At 41.1% G+C, this 13,937-nt stretch overlaps 1 protein-coding gene across 3 annotated transcripts in view; it reads left to right on the top strand.

The window, feature by feature from the left end:
- DDR1 (discoidin domain receptor tyrosine kinase 1) overlaps positions 1-13,937 on the top strand; it is a 92,847-nt gene that overhangs the window by 26,331 nt on the left and 52,579 nt on the right. Inside the window, exon 1 of one of the 3 annotated variants that reach the window (XM_081960873.1) lies at positions 7,155-7,266. The exons of the other annotated variants lie outside the window; for them this stretch is intronic. Within the exon in view, the coding sequence (XP_081816999.1) occupies positions 7,229-7,266 (38 nt within the window). The 5' untranslated portion in view covers positions 7,155-7,228. Of the gene's footprint in view, positions 1-7,154; positions 7,267-13,937 lie in introns of those variants that run through there. 3 annotated transcript variants of the gene reach the window in all.

The following is a 13,937-nucleotide window of genomic DNA, read 5'->3' as shown; positions in this document are numbered from 1 at the left end:
AATTCAGGCTTGGTAGCTGAATATGTTAAGAACAGGAGATACTTAGCAAGTGGTTTAACACCGAGTAAGGATTAAGACAAGGATGTGAGATATTCCATTGGATGTTTAATGTACTTGTGAAGAAATGTATAAAGGGATTCAAGTAGTGATATTAGAAGGGTGTTGGCTGAGAGTGTGAACTTGTGTGTACTTTTTTTATGTGGGTGATGTCGTGTTGCTGTTTAAAAACCTAAATGATTTTCAGGGAGTGTTAGATAAATAGTATAAGGCAAGAAGCTGCCGAATCTAAAAATTGAAAGTATCAAAAATGTTTGGATTTGCCCAGCAAAATAAAATGGACTATTGCAAGTTATACAAACATAATGAAAAATTAAAACAAGCAGATGAATCTGAATACCTTTGTAGAATATTTACTAAAGACAGGGAGATGTATGTCAGTATTGGAAGATGTGTAACTACTGGTACGAAGACCAGGTGTAGTACAGGTAGTCCTCAACTTACGATCACAATTGAACCCAAAATGTCTGTGGCTGAGATATTTGTTAAGTAACCTTTGTCCCATTTTGCGACCTTTCTTGCTACAGTTGTTAAGTGAGCCACTGCAGTTGAAATGTTAGTAATATCGTTAAGTTAATCTGGCTTCCTCCTTAACTTGGTTTGTAAGAAGGGCGCAAAAGGTGATCACATGATCCTGGGACATTGCAACAGTCATAAATATGAGTCGGTTGCCAAGTCAGTTGATCATGTGACCATGGGGATGCTGCAACTGTGAAAAACGGGTCATAAGTCACTTTTTCAGTGCTGTTGTAACTTTAGACAATCACTAAAACAACCGTTGTAAGTTGAGGACTACCTGTAAATGGTCTATTGCACAGAATGAATATTCGTCAGAAGCCAACGTGTATGTTTGTGTGTGTGTGTGTGTGTGCTGCTAACCGTTTTGTGGTAAGAAAGGGAGAGTTGAATGTGTCAAGAGAAAGTTGAATCCACTTGGAAAGGGTTACTTAAGAATTGGATGTAATTAAGCGACAATGAATAGATGCTGAATGAGTGTGGGTAGTGAGGTAATTTGGTCATACAGAGAATGAATCATAAAACAAATTATGCAGGAACAGTCAAAAGGAAGAGGAAGAATGAGAAGTAATTGGATGGTGTTAATGAAAGGCTCAGAATGAGTGAGTGAGAAGTTTAAAATCAAAACAAAGAAAGCATTAGGGAAAAAAAACAAAACCCAAAGAAAGTATGTTAAACAGGACATGAGTGTACTCAAAACAAGAACGAAATGTTATGGAGAAATAGCATAAATGGGGTTTGTGTAATAATATTGCCTCCTTTATGTATTTTGAAAATTTATATAGCCACCTATCTCACTAAAAGTGTCTATGGGTAGACTGCCAACACAATAACAGTTAAAAGCAGCATAATGATCTTAATATACTGAAACGGGATTAAAAATAAGAACATTAAAAACCCAAGATTGCAAGAAAATACAAAGTAATCTTACATCATAAGCTTGCTGGCTCCCGTGGGATCCCCTAGGTTAATGAAATAACCACATTTTGGGTTTAAAGGATTTAAAGTTTAATATCTTTTAAAGTGATTTCTTTTTCTCTTTGTCTGTCTGTCTGACTGACTGACTGACTGACTGGCTGAATATTATTTGCCCTGAAAGAGAAATGTGGGATGGATATCAATATAAATCACATCCGGTGGGGAGGAATGTGTTGACGTGAGTGCACCCAAAATATTCGGTAGCAAAGAATTCTTAGCACCCATGACAAACAGGGTAACTTGGTTATTAAATTATCAACCCTTAATTACTAAACCATCAATGTGTGGGGAGGCACAGGTGTTAAACCAGGCACCAGAAAAGCAATTTCAAATAGACTCAGGTTTGCAATTCATCTATGGTTTTTTAAAAAATGGAATTTTTAAAAGAGGCGTGAGATTTTGCATTTCTGAGGAATAATTGCTTAATAATCAGGCTAGCAAGTGGGAGATTGTGAGTTCTAGTCCCACTCTGGACACAAAGCCAGTTGAGTGACCTTGGACCAGTCTCTCTTTCTGTCTCAGTCCTAGGAAGAAGCAAGATACTTTTGATATTTTGCAGGAACTTGTCCAGGCAATCATGAGGAGTCAAAAAACGGACTTGAAGGGACTAAAAATAAACAAATAAACAAACAGGCACACCCACCAAGCCCTTTCTGAAAAAAATAATTCAAAGAAATGGGCTTAGATACCTCAGTTCGTGTTATTCAGACAATCTTAGGGGTTTTGCTCTATGGATTATTTAATTGGATGGTTAATTGGTTCTTGGCAGAGGCTGAAATCTGTGAGGCATCCACTGAATTTTGCAGCTTTCTCCAAACAGGCCCGTTGGCTTCGGTTGGCACTGCCACTCAGCTGCTTCGCATTCTTCATACATAGCTGGAATTCCTTGCCCCTTTGGGCACCTTATGTCTCCTTCACTCCCCTCCCCGTCACCCCCCCCCTTTTGCTCCGAACTGGAGAGATTTCTGGGTTGCAGGGGTTAAAATCCAGCTGGGCAAAATGAGGACACCCACCCTGTTCAGCTGCTGTTGAAAGGAAGGACGAAAGCATGGGAGAGGAGAAGCGGGGGGGGGGGGGGGGGGGGAAACATAGCCTGCCAAATTTGTGGCTGCAATAAATATTCTTAAATCCAGACAAGGTTTAATATGAGCTAGGCTTTAACTCCAGAAATGTAGGACTTTTTAAAAAATGTTTTCAGCCCGGGGTTAGGATTTAATTAGTTTTCAGCATCAGGAAGATTGTGGACGAGATGAGATCTGTAACTGGTTTTTCAGGCTAAATCTTGACCATCTTAGAAGGTTCAACAGGTCTTCCACAAGACCTGTGGACTTCAACTCCCAGAATTCTGGCTGGGTAGGGAATTCTGGGAGTTGAAGTCCACACGTTTTAAAAGTTGCCAAAGTTAGACAAAAGCCACAAGACTTTTGTGTTTCTCTCCCTCCCTCCCTCCCCCCTCTCGTGTTTTTGTTTCCCATAAAAGTTACTGTCACAACAACCCTGCAAGGTAGGAGAAGTCAGTCTGAGAGAAAGCAAGCAGAAGAATGCGGGGGACGGAGTTCCTGAGCAGATTAGAGATTGAAGCGAGGTGATTTCTACCTTGATTCTTTCATTTTGGATCGGACTGCTTCTATAATTTTTTAGGTTTCTTTTTTTCAATAATAATATTTATTAAAGTTTAAATATACAAAGATAAAAAAACGAAGAGACATATAGAAATATTAAAAAAGTAAAAAAAATTGAAAAGTTCAGAGGACAAAAATAAAAAAAGATGTGTATGTGTGTATACACATATCTATCTATACACACACATATCTATCTATCATCTATCTATCTATCTATCTATCTATCTATCTATCTATCATCTATCTATCATCTATCTATATCCATATATAATATATATGGATATAGATAGATAGATGAACGGACAGACATATAGATATATATTATATATCTATATGTCTGTCCGTTCATCTATCTATCTATCTATCTATCTATCTATCTATCTATCTATCTATCTATCTATCTATCTATCTATCTATCTTCTATCTATCTATCTATCTATCTATCTATCTCCATATATATCTTTATCTATGTCTGTCCGTTCATCTATCTATCTATCTATCTATCTATCTATCTATCTATCTATCTATCTATCTATCTATCTATCATCTATATCCATATATATCTATATCTATGTCTGTCCATTCATCCATCTATCTATCTATCTATCTATCTATCTATCTATCTATCTATCTATCTATCTATCTATCTATCTATCTATCATCTAGGTATAGAGGCAGGCCTTGATTTATGAGCAGACCATTTGTTTAAGAAAGAGTGGCTTTGGAAAAAGTAATTTATGTATGTCCTTGCATTGACAACTGTTACCATCCCCATGGTCACACGATTGCAGATTTCTTCTCATATTTCTTAGCTATAAATTAGTGTTTCTCAACTTTGACAACTGGAAGATGAGTGGACTCCAACTCCCAGAATTCCTCAGCCAGCACTGCCTAATGGATAACTCTGCTTACAGGGAATTCTGGGAGTTGGAGTCCTTCAAGTTGCCCCATTTGGACATTGTCACTTAGGGGTGTACTCACTTTTGTTGCCAGCAGTTTAGACATTTTTTTTAAAAAAGTTGCCAAGATTGAGAAGCACTGCTATAAACTATTATAAAGCCTCATCATTCAATCTTAATCAGAAAAAGTCCATTAAGATTTACCAGAAGTCACAAGATATATAACCCTAACATATATAACATATATAACCCTAATCAAATAAATCAGTTTCATAATCCTTTAGCTTTAATAGAATAATTTATCACTTTCTCTAAAACACACAATAAAAATGATTTCTTCCCCTAGTGTATCTCTTATCTATAAACTGATAAAGCCTCACCAGTCAAGAAAAATCCATTAAGAGCTACCAAAACCAGCAATTTATTGAAAATCTTAACTTTTAATCCTTCAAATAGTATTCCACAAATTAATTTCTTCTCATTTTCTTTTGGTCTGTTCTCAGAAACTGCTTTGCAAGTTTAACACATACCAGAAATAACATCTATATCTTAACAAAATAATCTCTTCCTTCCATATATTAGTTATGAACAAATCATTAAGTCTTTGTCATTCAGTTCCAGTCAAGAGGAACCCATTAAAAGTTACTACAAAGAATAACACCCACCCACACATTTTATATTCCTCCTTTTCGCTTTTAAAAATCTTGGAGGGATTTAAATAGCGTTCCAACAACTGATTTCTTTTCAGAATAACAGAGTTTGGAAGGGACCTTGGAGGTCTTCTAGTCCAACCCCTTGCTCAAGCAGAAAACCCTATACCATTTCATACAAATGGTTGACCAATTTCTTCTTAAAAACCTCCAGTGTTGGAACACTCACAACTTCTGAAGGAAAGCTGTTCCACTGATTACAGATAGTCCTCAACTTAGGACCACAATTAAGCCCAAAATTTCTGTTGTTAAGCGAGACATTTCTGAAGTGAGTTTTGTCCCATTTTATGACTTTTCTTGCCACCGTTGTTAAGTGAATCACTGCAGTTGATTAGTTAGTAACCCAGTTGTTATGTGAATCTGGCTTCCCCGTTGACTTTGTTCGTCAGAAGGTTGCGAAAGGGGGACTCACATGACTTGGGGCCCAGCAATGGTTATAAATAAGAACTACTTGCCAAGCATCTGAATTTTGATTACATGATCATGGGGATGCTGCCAAGATCGTAACTGTGAAAAACAGTCATAAGTCAGTTTTTTCAGTGCCATTGTAACTTTGAACTGTTGCCAAATGAACTGTTGTAAATTGAGGACTACCTGTAATTGCTCTCACTATTAGGAAATTTCTCCTTAGTTCTAGGTTGCTTCTCTCCTTGATTAGTTTCCATCCATTGCTTCTTGTGCTGTCCTCAAGTGATTTGGAGAATAGCTTGAATTTCTCTTCTTTGTGGCAGCCCCTGAGATACTGGAGCACTGCTATCATGTCTCCCCTAGTCCTTCTTTTCATTAAACTAGAAATACCAAGTTCCTGCAACCGTTCTTCATATGTTTTAGCCTCCAGTTCCCTAAACATCTTTGTTGCTCTTCTCTGTACTTTATTATTATTTTTTCTTTCTCTTTTGCTTTTTTGTTGTTGCTAGTGCTGGATGTATGTTTTGTTTTGTTTGTTTTTCTGTTTTGTATTGTATTTTTATGATAAAACTAAATATACTTAAACAACAAAAAATAAGTCCTTCATAAATGCAGCATATCACTTTTGTAAGTCAAAGAGAAGAAAGTTTTCCAAGTCACTCTTCGGATTTATTATTTGTATATCCCTTTTAGTTCTTAAGAAACCAACCATTTTCATTTGTAAGCCTTGTGTAAATATCCTTTTTCTCATATGTACGTATCTTTTCATTTTGAAATCCATATCCAAAAAAACTTGTTTTTCAGTTGTATCCTTTTCTATCTCCTCTTTTAAAAATCCATTTTTATGATCGCTGATAATTCAAGATAAATTCCTGAGTGCATTGTTGTCAAATATCCTGTCCATGTGTTGTGTGCTTACGGGGTTTTTGTTGTATCTTCTGACTGTTAGTTAGCGTTCATGGATGCACTGAGTTAAGCTTCTTCCTGCCTGTCCTAAGTAGGGGTCTTTTGGTTTACTTAAGTTATTTAGGATTAAGGTGAAACTAAAGGAAAATTTTCTGACAGCTACAACAATTTGCCTCCAGAAGTTGTGAATGCTCCAACACTGACATTTTAAAGAAGAGTTTGGGCAACCATTTGTCTTAAATGATATAGGCAGGGGTGGGCTGCTGGGGGTTTGCAGGGGTTCGGGAGAACTTCTAGCTAACATTCTGTTCGGTTCGGAGAACCCCCAAATCCTATTCCTGGCCCACCCCTTCCCTCCTCTCCTAGGAGTCACCACGGGGCCCATTTCGGATGCAGGTAAGTGCAGGATGCACGGGGAGTCTCAGGAGGGGCCTCCGGAGCCTGGGGAGGCTGTTTTCACTCTCTCGAGGAAAGCCTCTGGAGCTTAGGGAGGGCAAAAATGCCCCCCCTGCAGGAGACTAACTAGGCCACGCCCACCATGGCCACGCCCACCCAGCAACCAGGGAGAGAACCCATTGCTAAAATTTTTGAAGCCCACCCCTGAATATAGGGTTTTAAAGTTTTAAAGGAAGAGGTTGGAGATCCATTTGTCTGAAGTGGCGTAGGGTTTCCTGCCTAAGCAGGGGGTTGGACTAGAAGACCTCCAAGGTCCCTTCCAACTCTTTGCTATACTGTTTTTCTGTTAGGAGGGCTTTAGTTGATTTAGGTGATGCCAGGTGTGGTTGTAATTGTTGGTTGTTTCCGAGATGTTTTTGATGATTAATTCATCTATGGCCTGCTTTGCAACTCAGCGGTCCTGCTTGCTCAGCCCAAACTTCCAACGATAAAATCAATAAAAGATACAGGGAGAATTCACCTCGTTTGCTAATGAATTTGTTCTGTCGTGCATTTTAGATCATGAGAAAGGGCTACGTGTTTTTAAGTTCCCTTTTTTTGGGCATGGTTGGCACCTCCCTGCCACCCACGCCCGTCTCCTGGCTGATTCTACCCTGCTTCTTTCATTTCTTTGACTTCTTTTAACTGCTCCGCTGCCTCCATACCTAAAGCCCTTGAAAAATTCAGGAATTCCCCTATGCAAAGTAGCTTTCCAGCTTCACATGACATAACTGGGTAAATCACTTTCCTTGCTCTATCCCGCTGGGCCAAGGATTAAACTTGGAGCATTTTGTGTGCAAACTGGGAGTTGTAGCCCTGAGCAATACTTTTTTTTTGGGGGGGAGGGAAAGTTAGTTAAAGAAGACATTGCTCTCGATTTGGGGTGGGGGTGGGGGGATGATCAATGCTTTGATTCATTTCCCCCCTTGTGCCTTTTGCATTGCCCACTGTCTACCCTCCTCCCCAAATTATGGTCTGTCAGCTGCTGTTACTGGCCTTAGATCAGGCAGCTGTTAGAAGGGACATTCCAGCAAAGGATTGTGGGAGCAGCTGGCCAGAGCCTCACAGACACACCCACACACACACAGACTCACAACACTCTTCCCAAACCACGGATTAAGGCACAGTGAAGGGAGTGAGCTTGCTTCCTGAATAATGTGTGTGAGAATTCATGGGAAAGTGTGTGTGTCAAGGACTTTGGACATTGGGTATGGCCTATGGGCAAAGCATGTTTGCATGGCTTTATAAGGAAGTCTTTGGCAACCTAATGCCTTCCAGAAGTGTTATGTTTGTTTGTTTGCACAATGCCACCATTATTTTTACATATAACTCAAATGGTGAACGTATTCAACACACCTTCCTCCTCCTGTTTTACCCCCACAACAACAACCCTATGAGGTGGCTTAGGTTGGGAGAGGATGACTGGCCCAAGATCGCCCAGCTGGCTTTCATGGCTAAGGCAGGACTTGAACTCACGGCCTCCTGCTCTCTTATCCACCAGACCAAACTAGCCAGCCTGGCTTAAATTTAGAGCTTTTCTACCTCTTGGGCATTTTTAATTGTTAATTTTAATTTTTAAATTTTAACTGTCATTGGGGTTTTAATTGTCTTAAAGTACTGTAATTTATTTATTTATTTTCCACCTCCTCCATATTATATTGTTGTGACTGTTGCTGTTGTACGTCGCCCCGAGTCCCTGGGGGGAGAGGGGGCGACTAAGAAGTCAAAATAAATAAATAAATAAATAAATAAATAAATAAATAAATAAATAAATAAATAAATAAATAAATAAATAAATAAATAAATAAATAAATAAATAATAAATAAATAAATAAATAAATAAATAAATAAATAAATAAATAAATAAATAAATAAATAAATAAATAAATAAATAAATAAATAAATAAATAAATAAATAAATAAATAAATAAATAATAATAAATGGATGAGTGATGTTGGAAATCTAGATGGTGATTTTGGGGGGAAATTTAGGGAAGGCCTAAATTTAAAGGTAAAGGTAAATGTTCCCCTCGCACATATGTGCTAGTCGTTCCCGACTCTGGGGGGGCGGTGCTCATCTCGTTTCAAAGCTGAAGAGCCAGCGCTGTCTGAAGATGTCTCCATGGTCATGTGGCCGGCATGACTGCCGAAGGCGTACAGAACACTGTTACCTTCCTGCCAAAGGTGGTCCCTATTTGTTCTACTTGCATTTTTACATGCTTTCGAACTGCTAGGTTGGCAGAAGCTGGGACAAGTAACAGGAGCTCAATCCATTACGCGGTGCATGGGATTTGAACCACCGACCTGCCAACCTTTCTGATCAACAAGCTCAGCATTTTAGCCACTGAGCCACCTTTGATCTAAATTTAGGGAAGACCTAAATTTGCTTTAGAGTGGAGTGGAGTAGGTAGGTAGGGTTGGTTGGATGTATGGATTTATGGAAGGATGTAGAGATGGATAGGTAGATGGATAGATGATGACTGACTGACTGACTGACAGACAGACACCAGCACAATGTTTAGTTCTGGTTCTTTAAGCAGTCTAAATTGTTGATTGATAACAATGTCCATAGTGCTGAGGAATAGGGTAACTGGACCTCTGCAAGGAACCAAGCTGAATTTGAGAGCTGAATGTTGTAACTGTATGGCAGTCCAAGTCATCTATTTATTTATTAGATTTTTTATCCTACTTTTATTATTTTTATAAACAACTCAATGTGGAGAACATACTGGCCATAATATGATTTTTTAAAAAAGTTATATAGATTGTTTTTAAAAAAACTGTTGTGGCAGATTCGGACGGTGAGGAGGTTAGGGAGGAACCTGGGCCGGTTCTGGAGTCTGGAAAAGGCTCTGATGGATGCTCTGCATCGGATGCAGAGATAGAGCCTGGGCCGATCCGACATTTCCCAGCCACCGGAGAGGCAGCTGCCTTTGGAGGCTGATATGAGTGAGGGGGAGGAATGGCTGGGGCCTGCTCCAGATGCATAAATGCGCAGAGCAGATAGGAGAGGTGAACAATGGAGGACAAGGAGTCAACTTGGGAAGCAAAGCACACGTGGATGCTGTATGGCCCCTCCCTGGCTGGGGAATAAGTAGAAAGAAAGGAGAGTGCTTGTCATAGGAGACAACAGTTCGTATTTCTGGAGATTCTGCTCATTGTGCTTTGTGCCACAAAGACTGCTTGCCAGAACTTAATTTGTAGCCTTTCGGCTGCGTGCTCACAACCTTGCAATTATCACAAGGAACTGATAAGGTCTGTACTGCAGTTAACTCCTTGAAGGACTGTTGCCTGGACTTTTCGGTGGGTGAATGCAATTAATTCACAAGAGGTAAATAAAAAGGGTTTTTTTTGTGACAAGGAGTCTGTTTTTTGCTTCTGCTAAGGCTGGGTCAGAACAGAAACAAACTACGAATTTACAAACAACTGTTGTAACTTCTGGAGGTTGCTAAACAAATGGTTGTAAGTCGAATACTACCTGTATTCCTTCGTCATCCTATTTACCTCACAACAACCTCCCTGTGAGGTGAGTTGGGCTGAGAGAGAGTGACTGGCCCTATTGCAAATGTTTTTCTCTCAAGCAATAGACGGAAACCAATCAAGGAGAGAAGCAACCCAGAACTAAGGAGAAATTTCCTGACAGTGGGAACAATTAATCAGTGGAACGACTTTCCTCCAGAAGTTGTGAATGCTCCAACACTGGAAGATTTTAACAAGGGATTAGACAACCATTCGTCTGAAATGGGATAGGGCAGTGATGGCGAACCTATGGTATGCGTGCCACCGGAGGCACACAGAGCCATTTGTCAGGGCACGGGAGACACTGCCCTGTCAGCTGGCCAGCGCGCATGTGCGCTCGCCAGCTGAGTTTACCCTCAGTTTTCGTTTTGAGCGCTCCGAAGGCTTCAGGGATTGTCCGGAGGCTTCCCTGAAGCCTCCGGAGGGCGTCTGGGGGGGCGGGGGAGGCTGTTTTTGCCCTCCCCAGCCTCCTATAAAGCCTCTGGAGCCTGGGGAGGGCGAAAAAAGCATGTAAAAATGGGGGGGGGTCGCGCCTGTTGTACGCGCATGCGCACTGGGGGGTCGCACATTGCATTATGGGTGCGGCACGCCTGCACACGACCCCCCTGCGCTCCCCCCACTTATGGCACGTGAGCCAAAAAAGGTTCGCCATCGCTGGGATAGGGTTTCCTGCCTGAACAGAAGATTGGACTAGAACAGGGGTGTCAAACTCGCAGCGTCAAATTTCCTAATAGTGAGAGCAATTACAGGTAGTCCTCAATTTACAACAGTTCATTTAGAACCATTCAAAGTTACAATAGCACTGAAAAAAACTGACTTATGACCATTTTTCATAGTTACGACCTTGGCAACATCCCCATGATCATGTAATCAATATGTGACGTATTGCGACTTTCCTCCCCCATTTGCTAAACCAGGGGTGGGCGTGACTAGCACATGAAGCATCTAGCCCATGGGCCGTGAGTTTGACACCCCTGGACTCGAAGGACCCTTCCAACTCTGTTATTCTGTTGCACTCATTTTCAATATATTTGGGGATAATGTGAAAGAATTTCCAAAGACTGTAAAGGATTATATATGATCTGGGTCAACATATTGATGAACTTTAATAAGGCAAAAAGTGAGGAGGAAGGAGAAGCATATATTTAATTGAGAGTCTAGGCCTGTGATGGCGAACCTATGGCCACAGGTGGCATGTGGAGCCATTCTTGCTGGCACCTAAACTGTCAGGTCCAGCCTGCATGTGCGTGCTGGCCAGCTGATTTTTGGCCTTCCTGAGGGCCGGGGGAGACCGTTTTTGCCCTCCCTAGGCTTCAGGAAAGCCTCCAGTAAAAAACAGCCTACCGGAAGTTTGGAAACTATCTGTTTCTGGCTTCCGGGGGGCCAGGGGAGGTCATTTTCACCCTCCCAGGCTTCAGGAAAGACTCCAGAGCAGGCTTTCCTGGAGCCTGGGGAGGGCGAAAACGGCCTCCCCCGGAGAAAATACCAAGCTCAGCTTGGAGGCGAGCAGTGCGGTGCCTGAGGAAGGGGAATCTGTGGGGATTGTGCACGCATGCGTATATGGCGTACTTTTTACATTATGGGTGCCTGGGCGCGGGCGTGCGCTCACATTTTTGGCACTCAACAACAAAAAGGTTAGCCATCACTGGTCTAGGCCCACTTTCTCCCTTCACTTGCCGTCCTGCACCCCTAATCTGGATCGCCCCTTCCGCATCTGTTCTGCAGCTGTTGCGTTTATGAGAAAGGATTTTCCATTGGGGAAATAGCCATGTGTGAAAATCCTAAACCGGAATACAGATGCTTAGGCAATGTCATTTCCACAGCGAATGTTTGAAACAGCTTTGGGCCATGTGGCAGGGAAGAGCACCCTAGTGCAGGCAGTCCTCGACTTACGAAAGTTCATTTAATGACCTTTCAAAGTTACAATGTAGAAAAAAAGTGACTTATGACAGTTTTTTCATACTTAACGGCCATTTTAGCGTCCCTGATGTCATGTGATCAAAATTCGGACACTAGGCAACTGGTTGATATTTATGACGGTTGCAGTGTCCCCGGGGTCATGTGATCAACTTTTGCAACCTTCTGACAAGCGAAGTCAATGGGGAAACCAGATTCACTTAACAACTGTGTTACTAACTTAACAACTGCACTTAACCACTGGGGCAAGAAAGGTTGTATAAAATGGGACAAAAATCATTTAAATGTCTCACTTAACAACAGAAATTTTGGGCTTGTAAATCAAGGATTATCTATACTCACAGTTCATTCCAGTCACGTGCACCAAGGGGCGACCCACACTTAAAGTGTACCAATTCTCTCTGTAACCAAACTTTACAGAAAGAAATACTTGTTTAATGGGAGGGAAATCCCAAACGTAGCAGAAGTTTCTGATGAAAGTCTAAGTTGTGTTATTTGGTCTCTCTTTAATTGTTCCATAAAATAGGAATGTTAATTAATTGATTTACTCTCGGTAACCATGAACAGCTTTCATTAAATCAGAATGATTTAATGGTGAAAACTGGCTCAGCTCTTAACTGGCTCTGCATTTTATCAGTAGGAGAGAAAGCATTAAGTTGCAGCTCTGGGGATTCTCCTTGCTTTGCAACAGGCAGATTTAAAAGAGAAAGCATGGATGGAGGACAAGGCGAAATTTTAATACAAAAGTATCAGAGGAACGCATACTTAATTCTTCCTTTACGGGTTTGTTCCTTAGATCCTAAGTGTAGGGAATCTGCATGAAATTTTTGTGCAATCAAAAGGCATACGTCCTTCATTCACATGACTCTGTTTTATGATTGTTTTGCTGAAAACCAGCGCTTCTACTTTACGGCAGACCTGTGCCCATAGAGAACCATTGGTTCGCTTAATGACTCTGGTGTTCACTGTTGATTCTCTTAATGACTGTGGCGTTCATTTAATGGCCACGGAGCTTGCTTAACGACCATTGCAAGAAACAATGGGAACATCATTTTAGGTTTTTACATTTTAAAACCATCATGAGATACAATCATAAGAGCAGTGGTGGTGCAGTGGTTAGAATACAGTACTGCAGGCTAATGCTGCTCACTGCCAAGAGTTCGATTCTGACCAGCTCAAGGTTGATTCAGCCTTCCATCCTTCCAAGGTTGGTAAAATGAGGACCTGGATTTTGGGGGGCAATTGGTTGACTTTGTAAACCACTTAGAAAGGGCTGTAAAGCACTGTGAAACAGTAGATAAGTCTAAGGGCTATTGCTATTAGGCTCCATTATCATTGCATGTTGAGGATTACCTGTATGTATTGTTCTGAAGAAATCCAGGGAGGAACATGCTGTGCAAGAAACGTTCTTCCTGGGTCAAGAAGCTGGGACCCTCCAGGTATCATCGAACTCCAATCTCCAGCAGCCCCAGCCATCCAGTCTGGCTGATGGTGAGACGTGCTGGAAGTTCTCTGCAAAACCATCAAGTCCTTGTCGTGGTTTAAACTCATCCCCTTTCAAAAGCCTTTTTCACAAAACAATGCTGAACTTTGCATGGAGGCTGCGTTCATGAAGGGCTCTAAGCCACAGTGGGGTTTTTTCCCCCCTTTGGGTTGGTTTGAGATTAATATCTAGAACTGTGCCGCCTGTGGTATGATCTAAGCACAGTACACAAATTTGACTGTTACAACGTCTTACCTGTCTTCAGTTTCAACCTCAACAATACACGAGCAAATAATAGATACAAACTCAACGTAAGCCAGATTGCAAAAAATACGACTTCAGCAACAGAGTGGTCAATGCCTGGAATGCTCTACCTGACTCCGTTGTTACATCCTCAAACCCCCACAGCTTCAACCTTAAACTGTCCACCGTGGACCTCACCCTGTTCCTAAGAGGTCCGTAAAGAGGGTCGTACATAAGCGCACCA

The sequence above is a fragment of the Natrix helvetica genome, assembly GCF_964273705.1.
Source record: "Natrix helvetica genome assembly, chromosome: 1".
Taxonomy (NCBI): domain Eukaryota; kingdom Metazoa; phylum Chordata; class Lepidosauria; order Squamata; family Natricidae; genus Natrix; species Natrix helvetica.
Note: the sequence above shows the minus strand (reverse complement) of the source record. Positions and strands in the feature narration are given on the sequence as shown.